The following is an 18,434-nucleotide window of genomic DNA, read 5'->3' on the forward strand; positions in this document are numbered from 1 at the left end:
ACTGACCTGGAGGAGCTTTCCTTAAACACAGGAGCCACAGCAGGGCTTTCCCTGCTTGACCAGCTTTAGAAACTCCAGGTGGGGCAGCCAGGTGGCTCAGCGGTTTAGTGCTGCCTTCGGCCCAGGGCCTGACCCTGGAGACCTGGGATCAAGTCCCATGTGAGGCTCCCTGCATGAAGCCTGCCTCTCTCTCTCTCTCTCTCTCTCTCTCTCTCCCTCCCCGTGTGTCTCTCATGGATAAATAAACAAAATCTTTAAAAAGAGAAAGAAAGAAAGAAAGAAAGAAAGAAAGAAAGAAAGAAAGAAAGAAAGAAAGAAGAAAGAAAGAAAGAAAGAAACTGAAGGTGGCCAAAGCTCCACCAGGGAGGATGTGTGGAGTTGAGCTGCAGGCCTTCCAAGAAGGGGCTTTGCCTGCTGTGATTTACTCCTCCTGTGCCACACTGAAGGTGCATTTTAGTTTTACAGACTTCGTTTTGGAAAAGACGAATCCCTACCCCAGTGTCTAAGGAAAGGGATGCCTAGACGGTGGCACAGTGTGTATCTTTTGAGTCAAAGATGGCAATGTTGGGACGCCTGGGTGGCTCAGTGGTTGAGCATCTGCCTTAGGCTCAGGGCGTGGTCCTGGAGTCCCGGGATCCAGTCCCACATCGGGCTTCCTGCATGGAGCCTGCTTCTCCCTCTGCCTATATCTCTGCCTCTCTCTCTCTCTCTCTCTCTCTCTCTCTCTCTCTCTGTATCTCTCATGAATAAATAAATAAATCTTAAAAAAAAAAACAGATGGCAATATTGAAGCTGAATTTTTCCCCCTACCCTCCAAGGTATTTATGATGATTCCTCATTAGTCATCTTGGCTTGGGACCTAAGCAATTAGTTACTAGACTCAGAGTGGAGTTATGGGGTTTTCCTCTCCATGAATTGAAATGCCTCCCCCCATGGAAGTACTCAGGAGGGTCAAGGATGTGCAATCCCTGCCCCCAGCCATGTTAGATTGGTTCTCCCTGGAGTCCTCACATCCGAGGCAGCTGACAAGTCATCCTTAAGCTCAAAAACCATCAACAAAACAACACAACCCGATGGTACCACCAGGGACACAAAAGACTAGACCATAATGCGTGTGAACACTGGTGTGCTGGTAAATGTTTAACAACTGGTTGCCTGGGGTTAATGTATACACATATGTATGTGGACGTAAGTTTCTTATAAACGTGACTGATAAAAAGAATGTACATGATTTACAAGTGAAACAACATATATAATACTTTCTGTTATAAATCCCATACACTTATAACTTCAGTACTTATAACTTCAGTATAATTTCCCATTTCTTATAAAATTCCATTATTATTTCTTCTGGTTTTATTGAGATATAATTGACCTATAACCTACTATTATTTTTTATGATTCTATTGCCAAGAATAATCCAAAAAAAATCAGGCTATGAATAAATGTTTGTAAGCATTTTTGTGATTATGTGACTTACAAATGAGTATAGATCTGATCAATGATTGTTGATATTTTTTGTTTCCTATATATTTTTTTAAGTAATCTTTACACCAAACGTGGAGTTCTAACTCACAGCCCCAAGATCAAGAGTCTCATGTTCTACCAAATGAACCAGCCAGACACCCCTATTTTTGTTTTCTTTAATAAGACAAAAATGAAACAACCAAGAACTATGCAGGAACTTCATTCATTCATCAAAGACATAGAAACTTCCTTGCTGAATTGGATAATAGCTTTTAAATATTGGAAGACTATAACCTTAATTTTTTGTACTATTTATGTATAATGGCAAAAGATAAAGCACACTTTTAGGTTTTTTAAAAAATATTTTATTCATTTATTCATGAGAGACACAGAGAGAGAGGCAGAGACATAGGCAGAGGGAGAAGTAGGCTCCTCGCAGGGAGTCCGATGTGGGACTTGATCCTGAGACTTTGGGATCATGCCCTGAGCCAAAGGCAGACACTCAACTGCTGAGCCACCCAGACATCCCATGCTTTTAAGTTTAATCTGCTATCTTAATTCAAGACAATCTACAAAACAATAAATCAAGCCCTGATTTGGAGCATTTGCTGATTTCTGTAGTGTAAATATTCCTATCACAGCTGGCTTCAAACTACCAACCTGATGTCACTCAGTGCAGAGTTGGGAAGAAATGCATAGTAGCACAGTGATAGGTAGTGTTTTCCACCAAGTAAACATTATAGATGTAACTTCAGGAGTATAGATAATAGTAAAATAATTAAGAAGTGTTGAGTTTTTAATATTTATTAGTTTGTTTCAAATATAAGTTACTTAAGTTTATACAGTCTGATTTTTAATAATGGCCATGTTTAGGGGCTCCATCAATAACACGTGTGACTCTTGATCTCAGGATTGTGGGTTCGAGTTCCACATTGGGTATAGAGATTGCTTAAAAATAAAATTAAAAAAAAAATGGCTCTGTTTAACAACCAGCTTACAACTTCCTGAAAGTCTAGCAATCAGCTTTCCTGAGCCAAATGAAGTCTAATCTAGCATACCACTGGATGTGATCAGAGGCACTACATAAAAAATAAGAAAATGGAAAACCCTCCTGTGTGTTCAGAATCAGAGTCCTCAGTGAGCCTCCTTGTGGCTAAAAACAGATGCTTTGATTTTTCATTGCAAATAAAATCATAGGTTTGTTTGATTTAGGTGGGGGGAAAAAAAACCCAAAAGGCCTAAATTAACTGCCATTTTGTTGTTTTTTTTTTTTTAAAAGATTTTATTTATTTATTCATGAAAGACACACACACAGAGAGAGGCAGAGACACAGGCAGAGGGAGAAGCAGGCTCCATGCCAGGAGCCTGATGTGGGACCCGATCCCAGGTCTCCAGGATCATGCCCTGGGCCAAAGGCAGGCGCGAAACCACTGAGCCACCCAGGGATCCCCTTAACTGCCACTTTGAGCTTTACTTTGGGGCAAACATGGAATAGCTGCCCATCAACTGTGCCAGTAACAGGTTAACTCGTAGAATACAACCAATATACCATCCTTCCCCCTCATCTAGTCATTGATTCATTTGACAGATTTTTATTAAGAAGTTTTTGGGTGCCAGGGTGGCCCCTAGAAAGGTGTGTGCAAATAAAAGCATGTGAGGTCCTATCTCCACTTCTGGGGATGTAGAGAAGAATAATATCAGTGTGATTACTGGCTAGTTAAGGAGACAGACATGGAACCAGATGATGAGAATGTAGACAGAGGCATGTGTGCTGTGCAGGGTGCAAGGGGGGGAGGGGCAGGGAGCGAGTGGCAGGTAACAGGACAACGAGGTTGAAATCTCCTGGGCCCTAGGATAAAAGAAAAAGTGAAATCCACAGATGAGATGCTCTGTCATACTAGGTAGATTTTATTAAGCAAATGTTAAAAAACTCATTCCATGGTTCTTGAATTCCCAGTCAACTTCAAAATATGAAAAAGTCGATGATTGTGGGCAGAGGAAAAGATGTATGAGATTATTTTCGGAAGAGAGTTATGGGCAGGTTCAAGCCTTCCCTGGGATTTCCTCAAGAGCTTGGTACACATGTGCATACCAGTGGGGGACACTATGCAGCCAGAGGGCAAGAGAAGAGCCATCTAAACACCCTGGGGCCTTGTAGGGTCAGTCACTGTGGAGTCAGAGCTGGGGTGGGGAGTTGCTGCTGGATAAGGGAGCTCTGAAGCTGGAAGTGTCCAGCAGTGGGAATGAAGAACCCAAGAAAGTTATCAGCTTCAACCATGTAGAGCATGGTTGCCAGGGAGCTTCAACCAGAGAGCATGAAGTCACCTACCAAGGAACTGTCCTGCTCCCACCTCCCTCTCTCCTGTCACTTCCACCTGTACAGGAGCTGATCAGAGGTGGGCAGGAACTGATCACTCAAATGCCAATTTCATACCTTAGCTGGGAGGAGGAACAGAAGTCTTAATGGGAATGAAGTTTGAAGTATTGATTAATATCTTGGGTCAAATTCTTCTAACTTTTGAATTGAAATGTGCTTTGTTACTTACACATAACTGGACTATTACATGAGACATAAGCAAAAAAAAAAAAAAAAATCATGGGACGAAATTCCATCCAAGACAAGGGAATAGCCTCCCAAAAAACCAATCAAAAAAAATTTTTTTTAGAGAGAGCACATGTGTTTGAGCAGGGAGTGGGTGGGGGGCAGGGGGGAGGAATTCTGGGGCAGAGGGAGAGGAAGAGAGAGAATCTTAAGCAGGCTCCCTGCCCAGTGCAGAGGCCAATTAGGAATTTGATCTCACCACCCTGAGATCAAGACCCAAGACAAAATCAAGAGTCGGGAGCTTAACTGACTGAGCCACCCACGTGCTCCCCAATGAATCAGTTTAGAAACATAGAGTCTGTATTAAACCACAAACTGTGCTTGTTCAATGTGTGATGTGTGAGTTACAAGTGGAAAAACATCAAGTTGGGGTTCAAAGAACCAGTCTGATGTCTGTGATTCTAAAAATATCTGTTCCTAATACAAAAAGAAAAGATATTCAATCCTTTTGTTGATAGCGAAAACTTCCTGCATTTGACATTTCATTTGCTCTAAGTCTCCAAACTTAGCTTCTAGTTTCTTTCTTGCTGGGAATGCCATTAGGTATAGTTAAAGCTGGTGTCGTCCCGATAGAAAAGGAAGCCTTCCATTTGGGTGTCCAACTCAACTGCCATCCTGACTCCTCCCCACTCAATACACCCTGTTTATCAGGATTTCCACGGGGACATAAGGCTACTCAGCTGCCAGTAATAGGAAATCCTTTTCAGGGATGCCTGAGTGGCTCAGTCTGCCTTCAGCTTAGGTCATGATCCCAGGGTCCTGGAATGGAGTCCCATATCAGGTTCCTTGCTCAGCAGAGAGTTCTCTTCTTCCTCTATCCCTCTCCCCTGCTTATGATCATTCTCTCTCTCTCTATCTCTCAAATAAATAAAACCTTAAAAAAGAAAGAAAGAAAGAAAGAAAGAAAGAAAGAAAGAAAGAAAGAAGGAAAGAAAGAAAGAAAGAAAGAAAGAAAGAAAGAAAGAAAGAAAGAAAGAAAGAAAGAAAGAAAATCTCTTTCAGAATACAATTCCATACTCACATGGAAGGGGGAAAATAAGGCCAATATTTGGATAATTCAGTTTCAAGAGGGCTCTCTTCCTTGAAATTTCCATTTAAATTAAAAGTGATTTTTGTCTTTTTGGCTATGAATTATTCAGATAATTTCTACAACATATATATATATATATATATATATATGTTGCAAAAATTTGGTCAAAGAAAAAATAGTTTGTTCAGTATCAGCCAATAACTGTTAATCATGTCCTGCCAAGAGATTCCCCACAGGATGGGAGATTTTCATGTACAACTAATGATCTGTGTTGTGTTTGTTTACTCTTTGATGCAGAAGCCCATTTTCCTGTGTAAACTCTGAAACAAAACCATCAGATGCCAGCAAGTGCTTGCATGTTGGTACAAAAAAGTCTTTCAGTGTTTTTTCATTACTATGATCTCCATGGAATTAGCCACTAAAAATACCTATGCCCACTAGGAGCTATTGTTATCGATATAAAAATAATAACATTATAAAAAAAGTACCAAATTCGACCACTGGCATAAGTGCTTCATTAATATTATTTCTGATATGTTGTATTCAAATATTGAATATCAATAAAGTCAATAAAAGAACAGAAAAATTGAATTTATATAAAACCAGAAAACAATATATACTCCTATGGTTTCTTTTAACAACATCATATGAGTTTTTACTTCACATTTTTATATAGGTTGAGACCATTGCTTCAATAATATGCTTGAACGTGATAGAAGTTGGTAGAGATCCTCCGCCTCACACAGCCTCTAGAATAAAACATAAAACCCAGAGCACTCAGATGACTTTATCATACATAAAGCTACTTGTCTAAATCTTGACACCTTGCTTATTATGAATTATAAGGAGGCAGTTATATTGGAAGGAAACAGAGCCCTTTTCTGTTTACCATTTTGCACTTGTATTTTGCAACTTCTGAAAATTTGGATGTTTGTCTTTTTGTTTCTAGGGTTACAGTGACTGCAATGTGCAACATGGACTTCAGCCGATTTCCCCTGGACACACAAACATGCTCACTTGAAATTGAAAGCTGTGAGTAGACTGGGACATCAGCACACAGATCACACAAAGACTACTAACTCTCCGTAGCAGGAACAGCATGTGCTCCTCATTCATGCTGTGCTTTTCAAGTGATTTTTTTTTTTTAAATTAAAAAGCTAAGTCCAGGGTAATTATGAAAATCAGCAACAGGTTTGAAACTAAAACCTTCTGTTCCCTTAAGTGACCCTTTAAATGCGCCAGAGCAATGGTTTTAAGCTCTGTTCTGGGGAACTGGGGCAATTGCTAGGGAGCGGGGTAGAGGGCTCAGCAAATGTGGGTCTCCTTGTGCAGCTACCTCTACACATCGTCCAATGTATGAGCTCATTTTTTATCTGTTTTATTGTTCTTCTGAATAAGATTTCTGTTAAAGAAAAGACTTCTTGGCAAAAAACAGGTTTGCCAAGGTAATCACATGTGGTGCTAGAGGTCCTTAGGCACAACTGAGGGGCATTAGGATACTTGCACACATGGCTGGTAACCAAGCCCAAGTGAGGCATCCCTTTGGCACAGGGGACCTTTATAAGCCTGCCTGTACTTGTGACAGTGAGCCAGGTGTCCCCTGGCTCAGTCATCTAGGACCAAGGAGGGCAGGGATGTTGAGGTAGAGGGTCAAGAGGACAGCTCCATAGGGCACTGAATGTGGGAAAAGGGAGTAGTAAATCCCGGGACCAAGGGGGTGACTGCCCAATGCATAGGGGCTTCGGCCTGCCGTCATTTCATCCTCCCCAGATTCAGTGAGCAGGTTACTGTAATGTTCATCATACAAGGAGGGATGTAATTTGCCTGAGGACATAGCATTAAGAAGAACTTAACTCATTGTCTCCAGAACCTTGTCTTCCCCACTAGACCCAGGAAGCTCCATTGGGAATGTAGCTTCTTCCAGTTGTATCCTTCAGGGTGCCACAGGGAAGCAGAATATTGGAGACACATAGTAAGAGATACTGAGTGCAAGGAATTGGCTTTCGCAAGTGAGCATGGGGGGTTGGTAAGGCAAGTCTGACATCTGCAGGGCAGGCTGTTGGGAAGGGCAGGCTGGGAACCCTGGGTGGGGCCTGATCTTGCCCTCCACAGGCAGATTTTATTCTTCTTGGGCAAACCTCAGATCAGCTTCTTAAGGCTTTTCAATGGATTGGATCAGGCCTATGCGGATTATCCTGGATCATCTCCTTTACTTAAAGTGAACTGGTTTTAGGTGTCACATCTACAAAGCATCTTCAGAGGAACACCTGGATTAGTGTTTGATTGAATAACAGCCTAGCCAAGTGGATACATGAAACCAACCAACACACAGGTCAAGGGTAAGAGATAGAATAAAATAGAGGAATGAAATAGGGCATTGGGGAGCTCCAGAAAGAACTGTTACATACATGAGCAGACTGGACCTCAGCTCTGTCCAGGCTGCAGGTAGGTTTGTTCAATTGGAATAATGTGTGTGGTCACCTAAGGTGGGCGAAGGTCAGGAAGTGATCCTTAACGGGGCCCTGGGTAGAAGCACCTGGAGGCCTGCAGAGAAGGGGCTTGTGTTCTGCTGCCAGCACTTTACGTGTCCTTTTTCCCAGAATGCAGCTCTTCTTGCCTTGAGAGTATTTAAAGATATTAGCCACTAATGGATGCAGTACCACACCTTGGAAGCAGAAAAGAAGGCGAAATCAGCCTAGGTTTTTAAGACTGAACCGTGTATGCAATTTTGCCACGATTTCACCATTTCTGATCTGCAAGTATAGCAATTTCATTTGTTTTAACCTAATAAGTGGCAGGCTGGATTGTAGGGTGAAGGTGTTTGCAGGAAGTATGAGCATTTAGGCTCGAGAGTGTTGTTCTCATGACTTCTGGAAGACTGGGGAGAACTCATTTTTCTTTTTGTATTTTGTTTTGCTTTGTTTAGACTGTGATTTGGTTATTCAGACTCTCTTACTGTAATCCCAGTTTGTGTGTGAGATCTGGACCTGCTTCCACGGAGCCCCACAGATAGGCCTGTCTTCCTACCACTGCAGGCCTGTGCCTGATGCCGTCTTCCGTCTTTTCAGATGCTTATACAGAGGATGACCTCATGCTGTACTGGAAAAAAGGCAACGACTCCTTAAAGACAGATGAACGGATCTCACTCTCCCAGTTCCTCATTCAAGAATTCCACACCACCACGAAACTGGCCTTCTACAGCAGCACAGGTGCGTGTGCACGGTGGGGGCTGAGAGCTAGGGTGGGTTCTAGTCTGGCTGCAGTGGGTCATCCTCTATTTTAGGAAAGGTGTGAGTTGGCTGTCAGATGAGCAGAGGTTGTGCCACCTAGATGTGAAGCCAAAGGTGGAATTCCTAAATCAGGTCTAGGGGATGGCAAGAACCAGGGAGAGGTGATTTTTGGATGCCATCAAAGCATCCGAAGTGATAACCTAAAAAATATTAGTAAGGACACAAACATAAGCCATGTGAGGAGTTTTGTTTGAGCCAATCACTTTGCCGGTTTAGCAGCTGGCATCTCCCCTCCCCCCATAGGATTCCCAGAACCTCCTCCTCCGTAGGCAAGAAATAGTAGGATTTTAGGTCTGTTGATTTCTGTTTTCTTTGCTCCACTCAGCTAATCCTCTCTCTCTCTCTCTTTTTCCCTTTTTTCTCGAACTAATTCTCTTTTAAGTATACTGCTTACACAGGCCCCCTTTATGACCTTGTGAGGCTCCACACTCAGGTCTGAACGAGCTTGCCATCTCTCCTTGCCTGGGGGCATGCTCTGTGGTCTTCCTCCTGGCAGCTGAGGTGAACAGCTCCCTCCAACACTTACCTCTGTCTTGACTAATCACCTTTTAGGATGATATTATTCAAATCTTTATGTAGTTTATTTCTTTTCTTTCTTTTCTCCCTTCCTTTCTTCTTTCTTTTCTTTCTTTTCTTTTCTTTCTTTCTTCTTTCTTTTTCTTTCTCTTTTTTTAAGTACACTCCATGCCCAGTGTGGAGCCCAATGCAGGGCTTGAACTCATGACCCTGAGATCAAGACCTGAGCTGAGATCAAGAGTTAGATGCTTAGTCAACTGAGCCACTGAGGCGCTCTTCTTTATGTAGTATCTATTGCCAAAACATTACATGACTGCACACTAAGTGTAACCTTTTAAGTCGTCTAATCTGTAATATAAGGCACTGTTGTATTCCCAACATATCGTGGCAATCCAGCATATCTTATCTTCTGTATATATCACACAAGTCTTGGTTTTTCATGGGACTCCCGCTTCATCCTTAGCATTCTGACTCTTCCTCTTTTCTTAGTCTGTTCAGGCTGCTATCATAAAATACCATAGACAGGGTGGCTTCTAAACAACAGAAATTTACTTCTCACAGTTCTGGAGGCTGGGAAGTCCAAGATCAAGATGCTGGCAGAGTCAGTGTCCAATGAGAGCCTGTTTCCTAGTTCATAGACAGCCACCTTCTCGCTGTGTCTTCACATGGGGGAAGGCGCAAGGGAGCAATCTAAGGTCTCTTTTACAGGGACGCTAATCCCACTCATGATGTAATCACTCCCAAAGGCCCCACCTCCAAATACCATCATGTAGAGGATTAGGTTTCAACAAAAATTGTGGGGGGAGGGACATTCAGTTTACAGCACCTCCACAATCTCTTCCTGAGACTGTTTTACAGTGATAACCATTGCATTATCATTGTTCAGGATGCCAGGTTTTCAAGTTAATGTTGCCAAGTTTCTGTTTCATTTTCAATCTCATCATCTCAGGTTTATCTTGCTTTTTTCTTTTCCTTCCATCTTTCCCCTGTTCCTTTGAATGCCTCCAAGCATTTTTTTTCCTTGTAGAGAGAACACAAGCGTGGAGCTGAACCATAGCGAACCTGTGTTTATTGCTCCTGAATGCAATGTTAGGGTTAGCTTGGTATTTTAACTTTAAAACTTTTTCCTCCATAGAGAATCCCAAAGGGGCTTGTTTAAATAAATGTTTCTCAGACTTTATCAGACATATCAGTCACGTGGGGAGTATTGTTAAAAGGAGATTCTGATGCGATAGATCAGAGGTGGGGCTGAGAGTCTACATTTCCAATAAGCAACCAGGTGACGATGACACTACTGGGCTCTGTCCCAAAGGATGAGTTTTTTTTTTTTTATTTTATCCATTTTTTTAAAATTTTTATTTATTTATGATAGTCACAGTCACAGAGAGAGAGAGAGAGAGAGGCAGAGAGACAGGCAGAGGAAGAAGCAGGCTCCATGCACCGGGAGCCTGATGTGGGATTCGATCCCGGGTCTCCAGGATTGCGCCCTGGGCCAAAGGCAGGCGCCAAACCGCTGCGCCACCCAGGGATCCTCCAAAGGATGAGTTAACAAGAGTCTTATTTATTTATTTTTAGGTTTGTTTGTTTGTTTGTTTACTTAAGACAGAGACAGAGGCAGAGACATAGGCAGAGGGAGAAGCAGGCTCCCTGTGGTGAGCCTGATGCAGGACTCGATCCCAGGACCTCAGGATCGTGACCTCAGCAAAAGGCAGATGCCCAACCACTGAGCAACCCAGGCATCCCTGAGTTAACAAGAGTCTTTTGTTTTGTTTTGTTTTTAACAAGAATCTTAAATCACCTTCTCAAGAAGCTTCCTTTACGTAAAGACAGGGCCAAAAATTTCTTGAGACGGACTAACCCATGTGGTATAGGTTATCATATAATCACTCCATTCCACGGTTTTTCTTTCACTTTGTAAAGATGTGGCAAGTTTCCAGTGAAGTCTGTAAGGCGTTCATGATTCCCTGAATGAAATGTGTTGCGTGAAGGAGCTGAATAGCTATGGTGCGTGCTATCTTTACCTCCTTGTGTCCCCCCAGGCTGGTACAACCGTCTATACATTAACTTCACTTTGCGTCGCCACATCTTCTTTTTCTTGCTCCAAACTTACTTTCCTGCCACCTTGATGGTCATGTTGTCCTGGGTGTCCTTCTGGATTGACCGCAGAGCTGTACCTGCCAGAGTCCCTTTAGGTAAGGAATATCTCAAATGTGTATTTCAGGTATCTAAAAATACAAATAATTTCTTCCAGATAAAACCATTCATTTCAAATTTGATTCTAAACCCCTGTTGGCATTATAACTTGGAAAAACCAGGTATTGATTTACAGGTAAAATGCCATTATTAAGAACCTATGTGGCAAAACTGTTTCCAGGGCCCTACAAGTGCCCACCTTAGTCTTGTTAGAACCATGTTCTGGGGTCCACAGTCTAGGTGTGTGGGTGCTTTTTCTGGCCACCTGCATAAGGAAACTACATTTTCTAGCAGGGTTTCTCAAAAGATCGCCCAAGGGATCTTTGCAATGGAATCTCTGGAGCAAAAAGAATCCTGTGATTCATCTACATGTATAGAACCATAATCCCTGAGAAAGGGCTGGAACCTACATTTTGAATAAGGTCTCCTGATAATTCTTATACATACTCAAGTCTGAAAAATCCCTACTCTGTAAGAACTCCATGGATAGCTAAATTTGCCATCAACTCTCTCCCCCACTTCAAATATCGCACCACCCAGTCACACACATCACCATTGTTCAGATGGTTCAGAGGCTTCAAGGGAGCAGGTGACCTCCACCCAGGTTTTAGTGACACTGAATCGAGCTGGCCCTTAAGGTGACTCCAGTCCCCTGTGACTTAGTGTTTGCCAAGAAATATTCTGAGCTTAATTTGAAATCCCAGGCAAATACCACTAACAAATGACTTGTCCTTTAACAGTTATTCTATAGCTTGAACAGTTACTATGCTAAATAAACAAATATTCCAGTTTCAAAAATCTAACCCCCCCCAAATGAGGTTAACATCATTCTTTGTAAAATTGATCTCTGAGTCCTCAAGTCAATGTTGTTGAGAGGGCAATGGGCAGCGAGGTCCAGCACAGTTGACAGTATAGGCCCAGGACTGTGAGGTTCTACACCAGCAACAAGGACACAAGTACTGAAATATACCTTGCACACTTTTCCCCCTTTTTGGAGAAGTAGTTACAAGATACACTTATCTACCTCCTTGTATATATCATCTCTGTTTTATTATTTACTTATTATTTTTTAAGATTTTATTTTTATTTTTATTTTTTAAAATATTTTATTTATTTATTCATGAGAGACAGACAGAGAGAGAGAGAGAGAGAGAGAGGCAGAGACATAGGCAGAGGGAGAAGCAGGCTCCATGCAGGGAGCCTATTGTGGGACTTGATCCAGGGACTCCAGGATCACGCCCTGGGCTGAAGGTGGCGCTAAACCGCTGAGCCACCCGGGCTGCCCAAGATTTTATTTTTTTAAGTAATCTCTACATCCAATGTGGGGCCAGAACTCACAACCCCAAGATCAAGAGTGCGTGTTCCATTGACTGAGCCAGCCTGGAGCCCCTATACAATCTCTGTTTTAACCAATTGAACAGAAATAAATGTCTTGCTGTCAAACAGTCTAGGGTGGGCTCCCTACAGAAGGACAAAGTGATACAGGTGTCCTAATGAATATGCGAGTATGTGGAGGAGGAAGGGTGAGCATGAGGGGTGGAGGAACAGAAGAAAGTTCATAAAAGCTAGGTCTTAAAAAAATAAATAAATAAAAGGTCTTGAAAGATGAGTAGGTGTTTGCTAGACAGAGGGGCAGGGATGGAGATATTCTAGGCCGGAGGACCAGAAGGGACAAAGAACAGAGACACAAAGCCACCCAGGGTGTTCGGTGAAAGACAAACTTGGGCTTATTTCTCACTCTGTTTGCAGGTATCACCACGGTGCTGACCATGTCCACCATCATCACGGGCGTGAACGCCTCCATGCCCCGCGTCTCCTACATCAAGGCGGTGGACATCTACCTGTGGGTCAGCTTCGTGTTCGTGTTCCTCTCGGTGCTGGAGTACGCAGCCGTCAACTACCTGACCACCGTGCAGGAGCGCAAGGAGCGGAAGCTGCGGGACAAGGTGACCTTACCATGAGTAAAGTGTCTGCTCAGGGGTAGAGCCTGGTCCAGCTCTAGACCACGGGCAGGTCAGACCTTCTCTATAAGTTGGGCTGGTGACACCCTCTCCACCTCCTTCACCAGTTGGTATGTAGAGCAAACCAAATAGTATGTTAAAACAGTGTGAAATTTACACTGGACTATATCACTCATTCATTCAAATATTTATGTAGCACCTACCATATACTGGCAGCTAAGCCAAGTTAACTAAAACAGAGTCTCTGTATTTGTGGTGGTGTTGATTGTTCAGTGCTAAAAATAGATGACAATTCAACATGCTGGAACAACTATTTGTAGACACAGAGGTGTAATGACAAAAACTTCCAGGGTGGCCCATCTTTCATTCTAGGAATTCTCCTTTCATATGTGAAAGGAAAACTCCAGAAAACTAATACTAAATAGGAGTAAGCTGTCTCCACAATGCTACACCTTTCAAACCCCACCCCATCACACCACACACACACACACACACACACACACACACACACGTAATGTTATCTGAAAACATTTTTATCAGGGCTCATATCAGTTTATGATCTCATGGAGAACAGACAATTCTTTGATCATGAACATTCAAGTTAGTCTCTGATACAAAAGTTGCTTTGGAGGTTTGGAACAAAAATGGGCACCTGCTTTTTTAGAACGTCTATGGCGCCAACACCATTGTTTTCCCATACCCTGTCCCTAACTGGGACTAAAAGAAACTAGAAAAGGCAACCTGGGCCACCATGCAGTTTCTTCTGAGAGATGAAGCTGAGCTCGCATCCCAGTGTGTGTTTGCTGTGTTTGCAGCTTCCATGCACCTGTGGAATGCCCCAGCCACGTGGGGTCATGTTGGATGGCAGCTACAGCGATGGGGAGGTAAATGACCTGGGCAACTACACCCCAGAGAATGGAGAGAAGCCGGACAAGATGATGGTACAGCTGACCTTGGCCTCGGAAAGGAGCTCTCCCCAGAGGAAAAGTCAGAGGAGCAGCTACGTGAGCATGAGGATTGACACCCATGCTATTGATAAATACTCCAGGATAATTTTTCCAGCAGCATATATTTTATTCAATTTGATATACTGGTCTATTTTCTCATAAATGCCTGTAACTCTATACATTTCTCATTCTTCTGTCTGTACCACAGATGTACCTGTATGATGAAATTAATTTAAGGTAATGAGGAAATTAAAGTTCCCACTACCCACCTTTCTCTGTCTTTCCAAGACATTGACAAGACATTTATGGTTTAATTTGTACTTACTAACCACCTCTTATATCCACAGCATTCTACTTGGTGCTGCAGGAATAGGACATCCGTAGCAACTGGTGATCGTTGTTAACCAGGATGCCTTGGAAAAGCATGCTGCCAGTGTTGTGGACACATTGTAGTTCAACCTCTTTTAGAGCCTAGGTGCTTATTCACAGGAATGACCCCCTATGTCCTTGTATTCTCTGGACTTGGTGGAATTGGGAAGCACCTAGAGTTCACTTGCATGGCATATACATGCACCTAAATCCCCACTTTGACCAAAATTTATGCTTCACTTCATAGTCTATTCCCTATTTTTCAATGTGTCTCCTCATGTTTATTTTAATACAAGGCAATAATAATACTCCTATTTTTATTCGTCTTATGGCTCATAAGGTTTCACCTCTTTCAGAAGCAAAGCTCTTTAGATTGGTGCAATGGCTTCTGACTTGGGGGGAATTTCCCTGGTAGGGAAACTGAGAGGGTCTATGCACACAGTCAGTTCTGTCCTAGAGATAACTAGCCTAGAAAACCTGTGTTTCAGTGCTTCCTGTTTCATAATCACTGCTTCATGGAGCTCCACCTTGGAGCATGTCCTAGTTCAAAGTGAAATCCTTTCTCAGTAGTGTGATATTTTTACTGAGGAACTTGGGAATAGACCGTTTTCTGCATAAACATTTTAAGAAAATGCATAATTGGGGGCAAACTGTAACCCACTGGGATGAAGATGCTCACGTGGTTTCTGAAGAAAAAAAGAACAGAAAGAAAAAGAAATGGGAAGACATCACTGAAGATCTCCAATTACGCTTAGTGAATGCCAGCATTTTCTGTGAACCAGAAAACAATGGCCACCTCCTGCCAGGACAACGGAGAAGTGAGAGGGTCCTAATTTGATGTATTATTTAAAAATAGAGAAGTTATTAATACTATATATCTACAGGAACAACCCCCACCAAACTCATCCAAACAGCATTGGTTTGAAACTCACTTTAATAAAGTGAATTCTATACACAATGATGTCATTTTCCTTCCAAAGTTAATTGGACTGAGCACCCATACTAAATAATATCATATTTCTTCATATGAGAACTACATTCTCATATGAAAATAAAACCATATTTGCACAAATCCTAATTACAAGGTAGTCTCCCATTTCCCTCAATAAAGGCTCATGAAAACAAAAAGTTTTTTGGCAAACTCAAGAAGATACTTAGAGGGATATAGAAGAAATTGTTAAACATTAGTTTTTAATATTAAAATTTTTTTAAAACATTACTTTTTTCATGCTTATTTTATGAAGGAATTTCAATCAAACTCTTTGCCAATATCCTTGCCATTCATTTCTTCCTCATGACTTGGGCCACTTCAGAGTCACCTGGCAAGGTTTCCAGGGCACATCATCTGAATTTCCAACTGCCTTGTTTGGGAAACTCACATGGGATGCTGTATTAGTCTAGTCTGCTCAGGCTGCCACAGTAGGTGGCTTAAACAACAAAAATTTATCTTATTTTAGTTCTGGAGGCTGGAAGGCCAAGATCAAGGTGTTGGCAAGTTTGGTTTCTCCTGAGGTCTCCCTCCTTGGTTTGCAGAAGTCCACCTTCTTGCTGTGTCTCCTAGCGCCACCTTCTTCTCTGAACCCACACAACCCTGGTGTGTCTCTTCCTTTTCTATAAGGACACTAGTCATATTGGATTAGAGCTCCACCCTTATGATCTCATTTAACCTCAATCACCTCTTGAAAAGCTCTATCTCCAAATAAATCACAATGGGAATTAAGACTTCAACATATAAACTGGGGGGCAGGAAGGGGGCACAATTCCGTCCAGAACAGATGTCCACGGGAATTATTCATTAGCATAATAGTACATCCTATAGATGTTTGCTATTGATCTTTATAATGTAATCACATACGGTATTACTTTTTAAAGTTTACACTGATAGCCACACTGGTAGTTAGGAAGAAAAAGTGATTAAATTCATGTTCAATTTCTTTGCCACCTTAAAGCAATTCTCTCAGGTGACCTCTTTAAGCATTTCAAACTAGCATTGATGGAGGTGATTTCCATGCTAATGTTTTCTCAAGGCTGTACCTCGCTGTCAAAGCTGTGCTTGAGACAGAACTCTAATACGACTTTGTAAAGACCCAAATATAAAGCAACTCCCTCTTTCTGATGGATAATTTTGGAGAGAACCTCTTCATGCATGTGGGTGTCTATAGTACTTAATAAACTTTTGCTGGCATGACTAGAGAATAGGAATATTTGGTTAACAATATTGCCTGGTTAAGAGGCAGGTATCATCATATGCCCATATCGAATAATTTTTAAAGAGTCAAAATACTGTAAAATACTGTTGATTTGAACTATATCAAACATAATTTATTCTCTGGTAGTTCAGGATTTTAAAGTTTCTTATCATTTTTATGTTATAATGTGGACATCATAAAACTGTGCACAGTGTTAACCAGGAAGGAACTGGGGTTAGACCAGCTTCTCCTTAATGGCAATATTCTCTTTCTGTATTATATATTCCTAAGCAATATTTATTAGTTTTTTTCATAATTCACATTTTATAGAGAAGAGTAGGATGCTAGATTTTAGAATAAAATAATGGCTTGTTAGTAACAGTGAAACCTCACATTTGTAAAACCCAGTGTTATAAACAAGTATTTTTTTCAAAAGTACCACTGGGTGTGGAGCCCACCATGGGGCTTGAACTCAATCCTGAGATCAAGACCATAGCTGAAATCAGAGTTGGATGCTTAACTAACTGAGCCACCCAGGTGCCCCACAAACAAGTACTTTTGATGTAGCACATTGGGTCTGGCAAATGGTCAAGAAAGAATTCTTGAGATGTCTTCGGTGCAAAAAAAAAAAAAAGTTCTTTTTTTTTAATTTTTGTTTTTAGAGTGCAAAAAAGGTAGTTTTATTAAATCATGGGGACAGGACCTGTGGCCAGAAAGAGCTGTGGTGGGGTTGTGAGAGGTGACTGATGATCTATTTTCGGATTGCGAAGGGGTTAGAGATAGTGTAAATCTCTAAAGAATTTGGAAGCGGGCAGCCCCAGTGGCGCAGCGGTTTAGCGCCGCCTGCAGCCCAGGGCGTGATCCTGGAGACCCTGGATGGAGTCCCAGGTCAGGCTCTCTGCATGGTGCCTGCTTCTCCCTCTGCCTGTGTCTCTGCCTGTGTGTGTGTGTGTGTGTGTGTGTGTGTGTGTGTGTGTGTGTCTCTATGAATAAAAAAAAAAAAAAATTTGGAAGCAAGGTTTCCAAGACCTTGAAGGGCCAACTGTTAGGATTCGGTTGTTTACTACTGTCTAGTAAAGCCTTAGTCATGAGACCCTCCAGATGTGCATCAGTGGGCCATCTGTTTCAAGGATGATTGCTAACATATATTTTAGGGGCAGGGAGGAGGGGAAAGTACAGATAAAGGAAGTTTCCAAAGCGTTTTTCATATGTCAAAGAAGATGTACAGGATCCTAGAGGTCTGGCTAATGTCAAGCAAAAGTTGCCTTTTGCTTCTAGCAGAGTATTAACACTGAAGCAGTTGAGCTCCTTGAAGAAGGCTACCTTGCCTGTCCCAAGTACTTGTCAATGGGCTGTAAGTTGTAAGGAAGTTTAATTTTTTTCTACATTTCTTTTGCCTTTGTTCTCCACATCACTTTTCCTTTTTTTTTTTTTTTTTAAGATTTTATTTATTCATGAGAGACACAGAGAGAGAGGTAGAGACATAGGCAGAGGGAGAAGCAGGCTCCCTGCCGGGAGCCCAAGAGTGGGACTCAATCCCAGGACTGCAAGGCAGAGGCTCAACCACTGAGCCACCCAGGTGTCCCTCCACATCACTTTCACGTAGTGTATTTGTATTAAAGATTCCCAAGCTTCAAACTCAGAAACCTTTCGTTTTGTGATAACTCACTAAAGAACTCATACAAAGAGACAGACTAAGAAGTCAGGGAAGGAAAAGAAAAAATGAACTCTTGATGAAAACAATATATCTGATTAGCAGGGGGCAGGGATCCCTGGGTGGCGCAGCGGTTTGGCGCCTGCCTTTGGCCCAGGGCGCGATCCTGGAGACCCGGGATCGAATCCCATGTCAGGCTCCCGGTGCATGGAGCCT

The 18,434-nt window shown here is 42.1% G+C and overlaps 1 protein-coding gene across 1 annotated transcript in view; it reads left to right on the plus strand.

The window, feature by feature from the left end:
- GABRR1 (gamma-aminobutyric acid type A receptor subunit rho1) overlaps positions 1–17,445 on the plus strand; it is a 38,509-nt gene extending 21,064 nt beyond the window's left edge. Inside the window, exons 5-9 of the mRNA XM_041757316.1 lie at positions 6,049–6,131; positions 8,168–8,308; positions 10,945–11,097; positions 12,848–13,044; positions 13,875–17,445. Coding sequence (XP_041613250.1) covers positions 6,049–6,131; positions 8,168–8,308; positions 10,945–11,097; positions 12,848–13,044; positions 13,875–14,168 — 868 coding nt within the window. The 3' untranslated portion in view covers positions 14,169–17,445. The remainder of the gene's footprint in view (positions 1–6,048; positions 6,132–8,167; positions 8,309–10,944; positions 11,098–12,847; positions 13,045–13,874) is intronic.
- Positions 17,446–18,434: the final 989 nt, after the last annotated feature.

Source organism: Vulpes lagopus, chromosome 1 (genome assembly GCF_018345385.1).
Source record: "Vulpes lagopus strain Blue_001 chromosome 1, ASM1834538v1, whole genome shotgun sequence".
NCBI lineage: Eukaryota > Metazoa > Chordata > Mammalia > Carnivora > Canidae > Vulpes > Vulpes lagopus.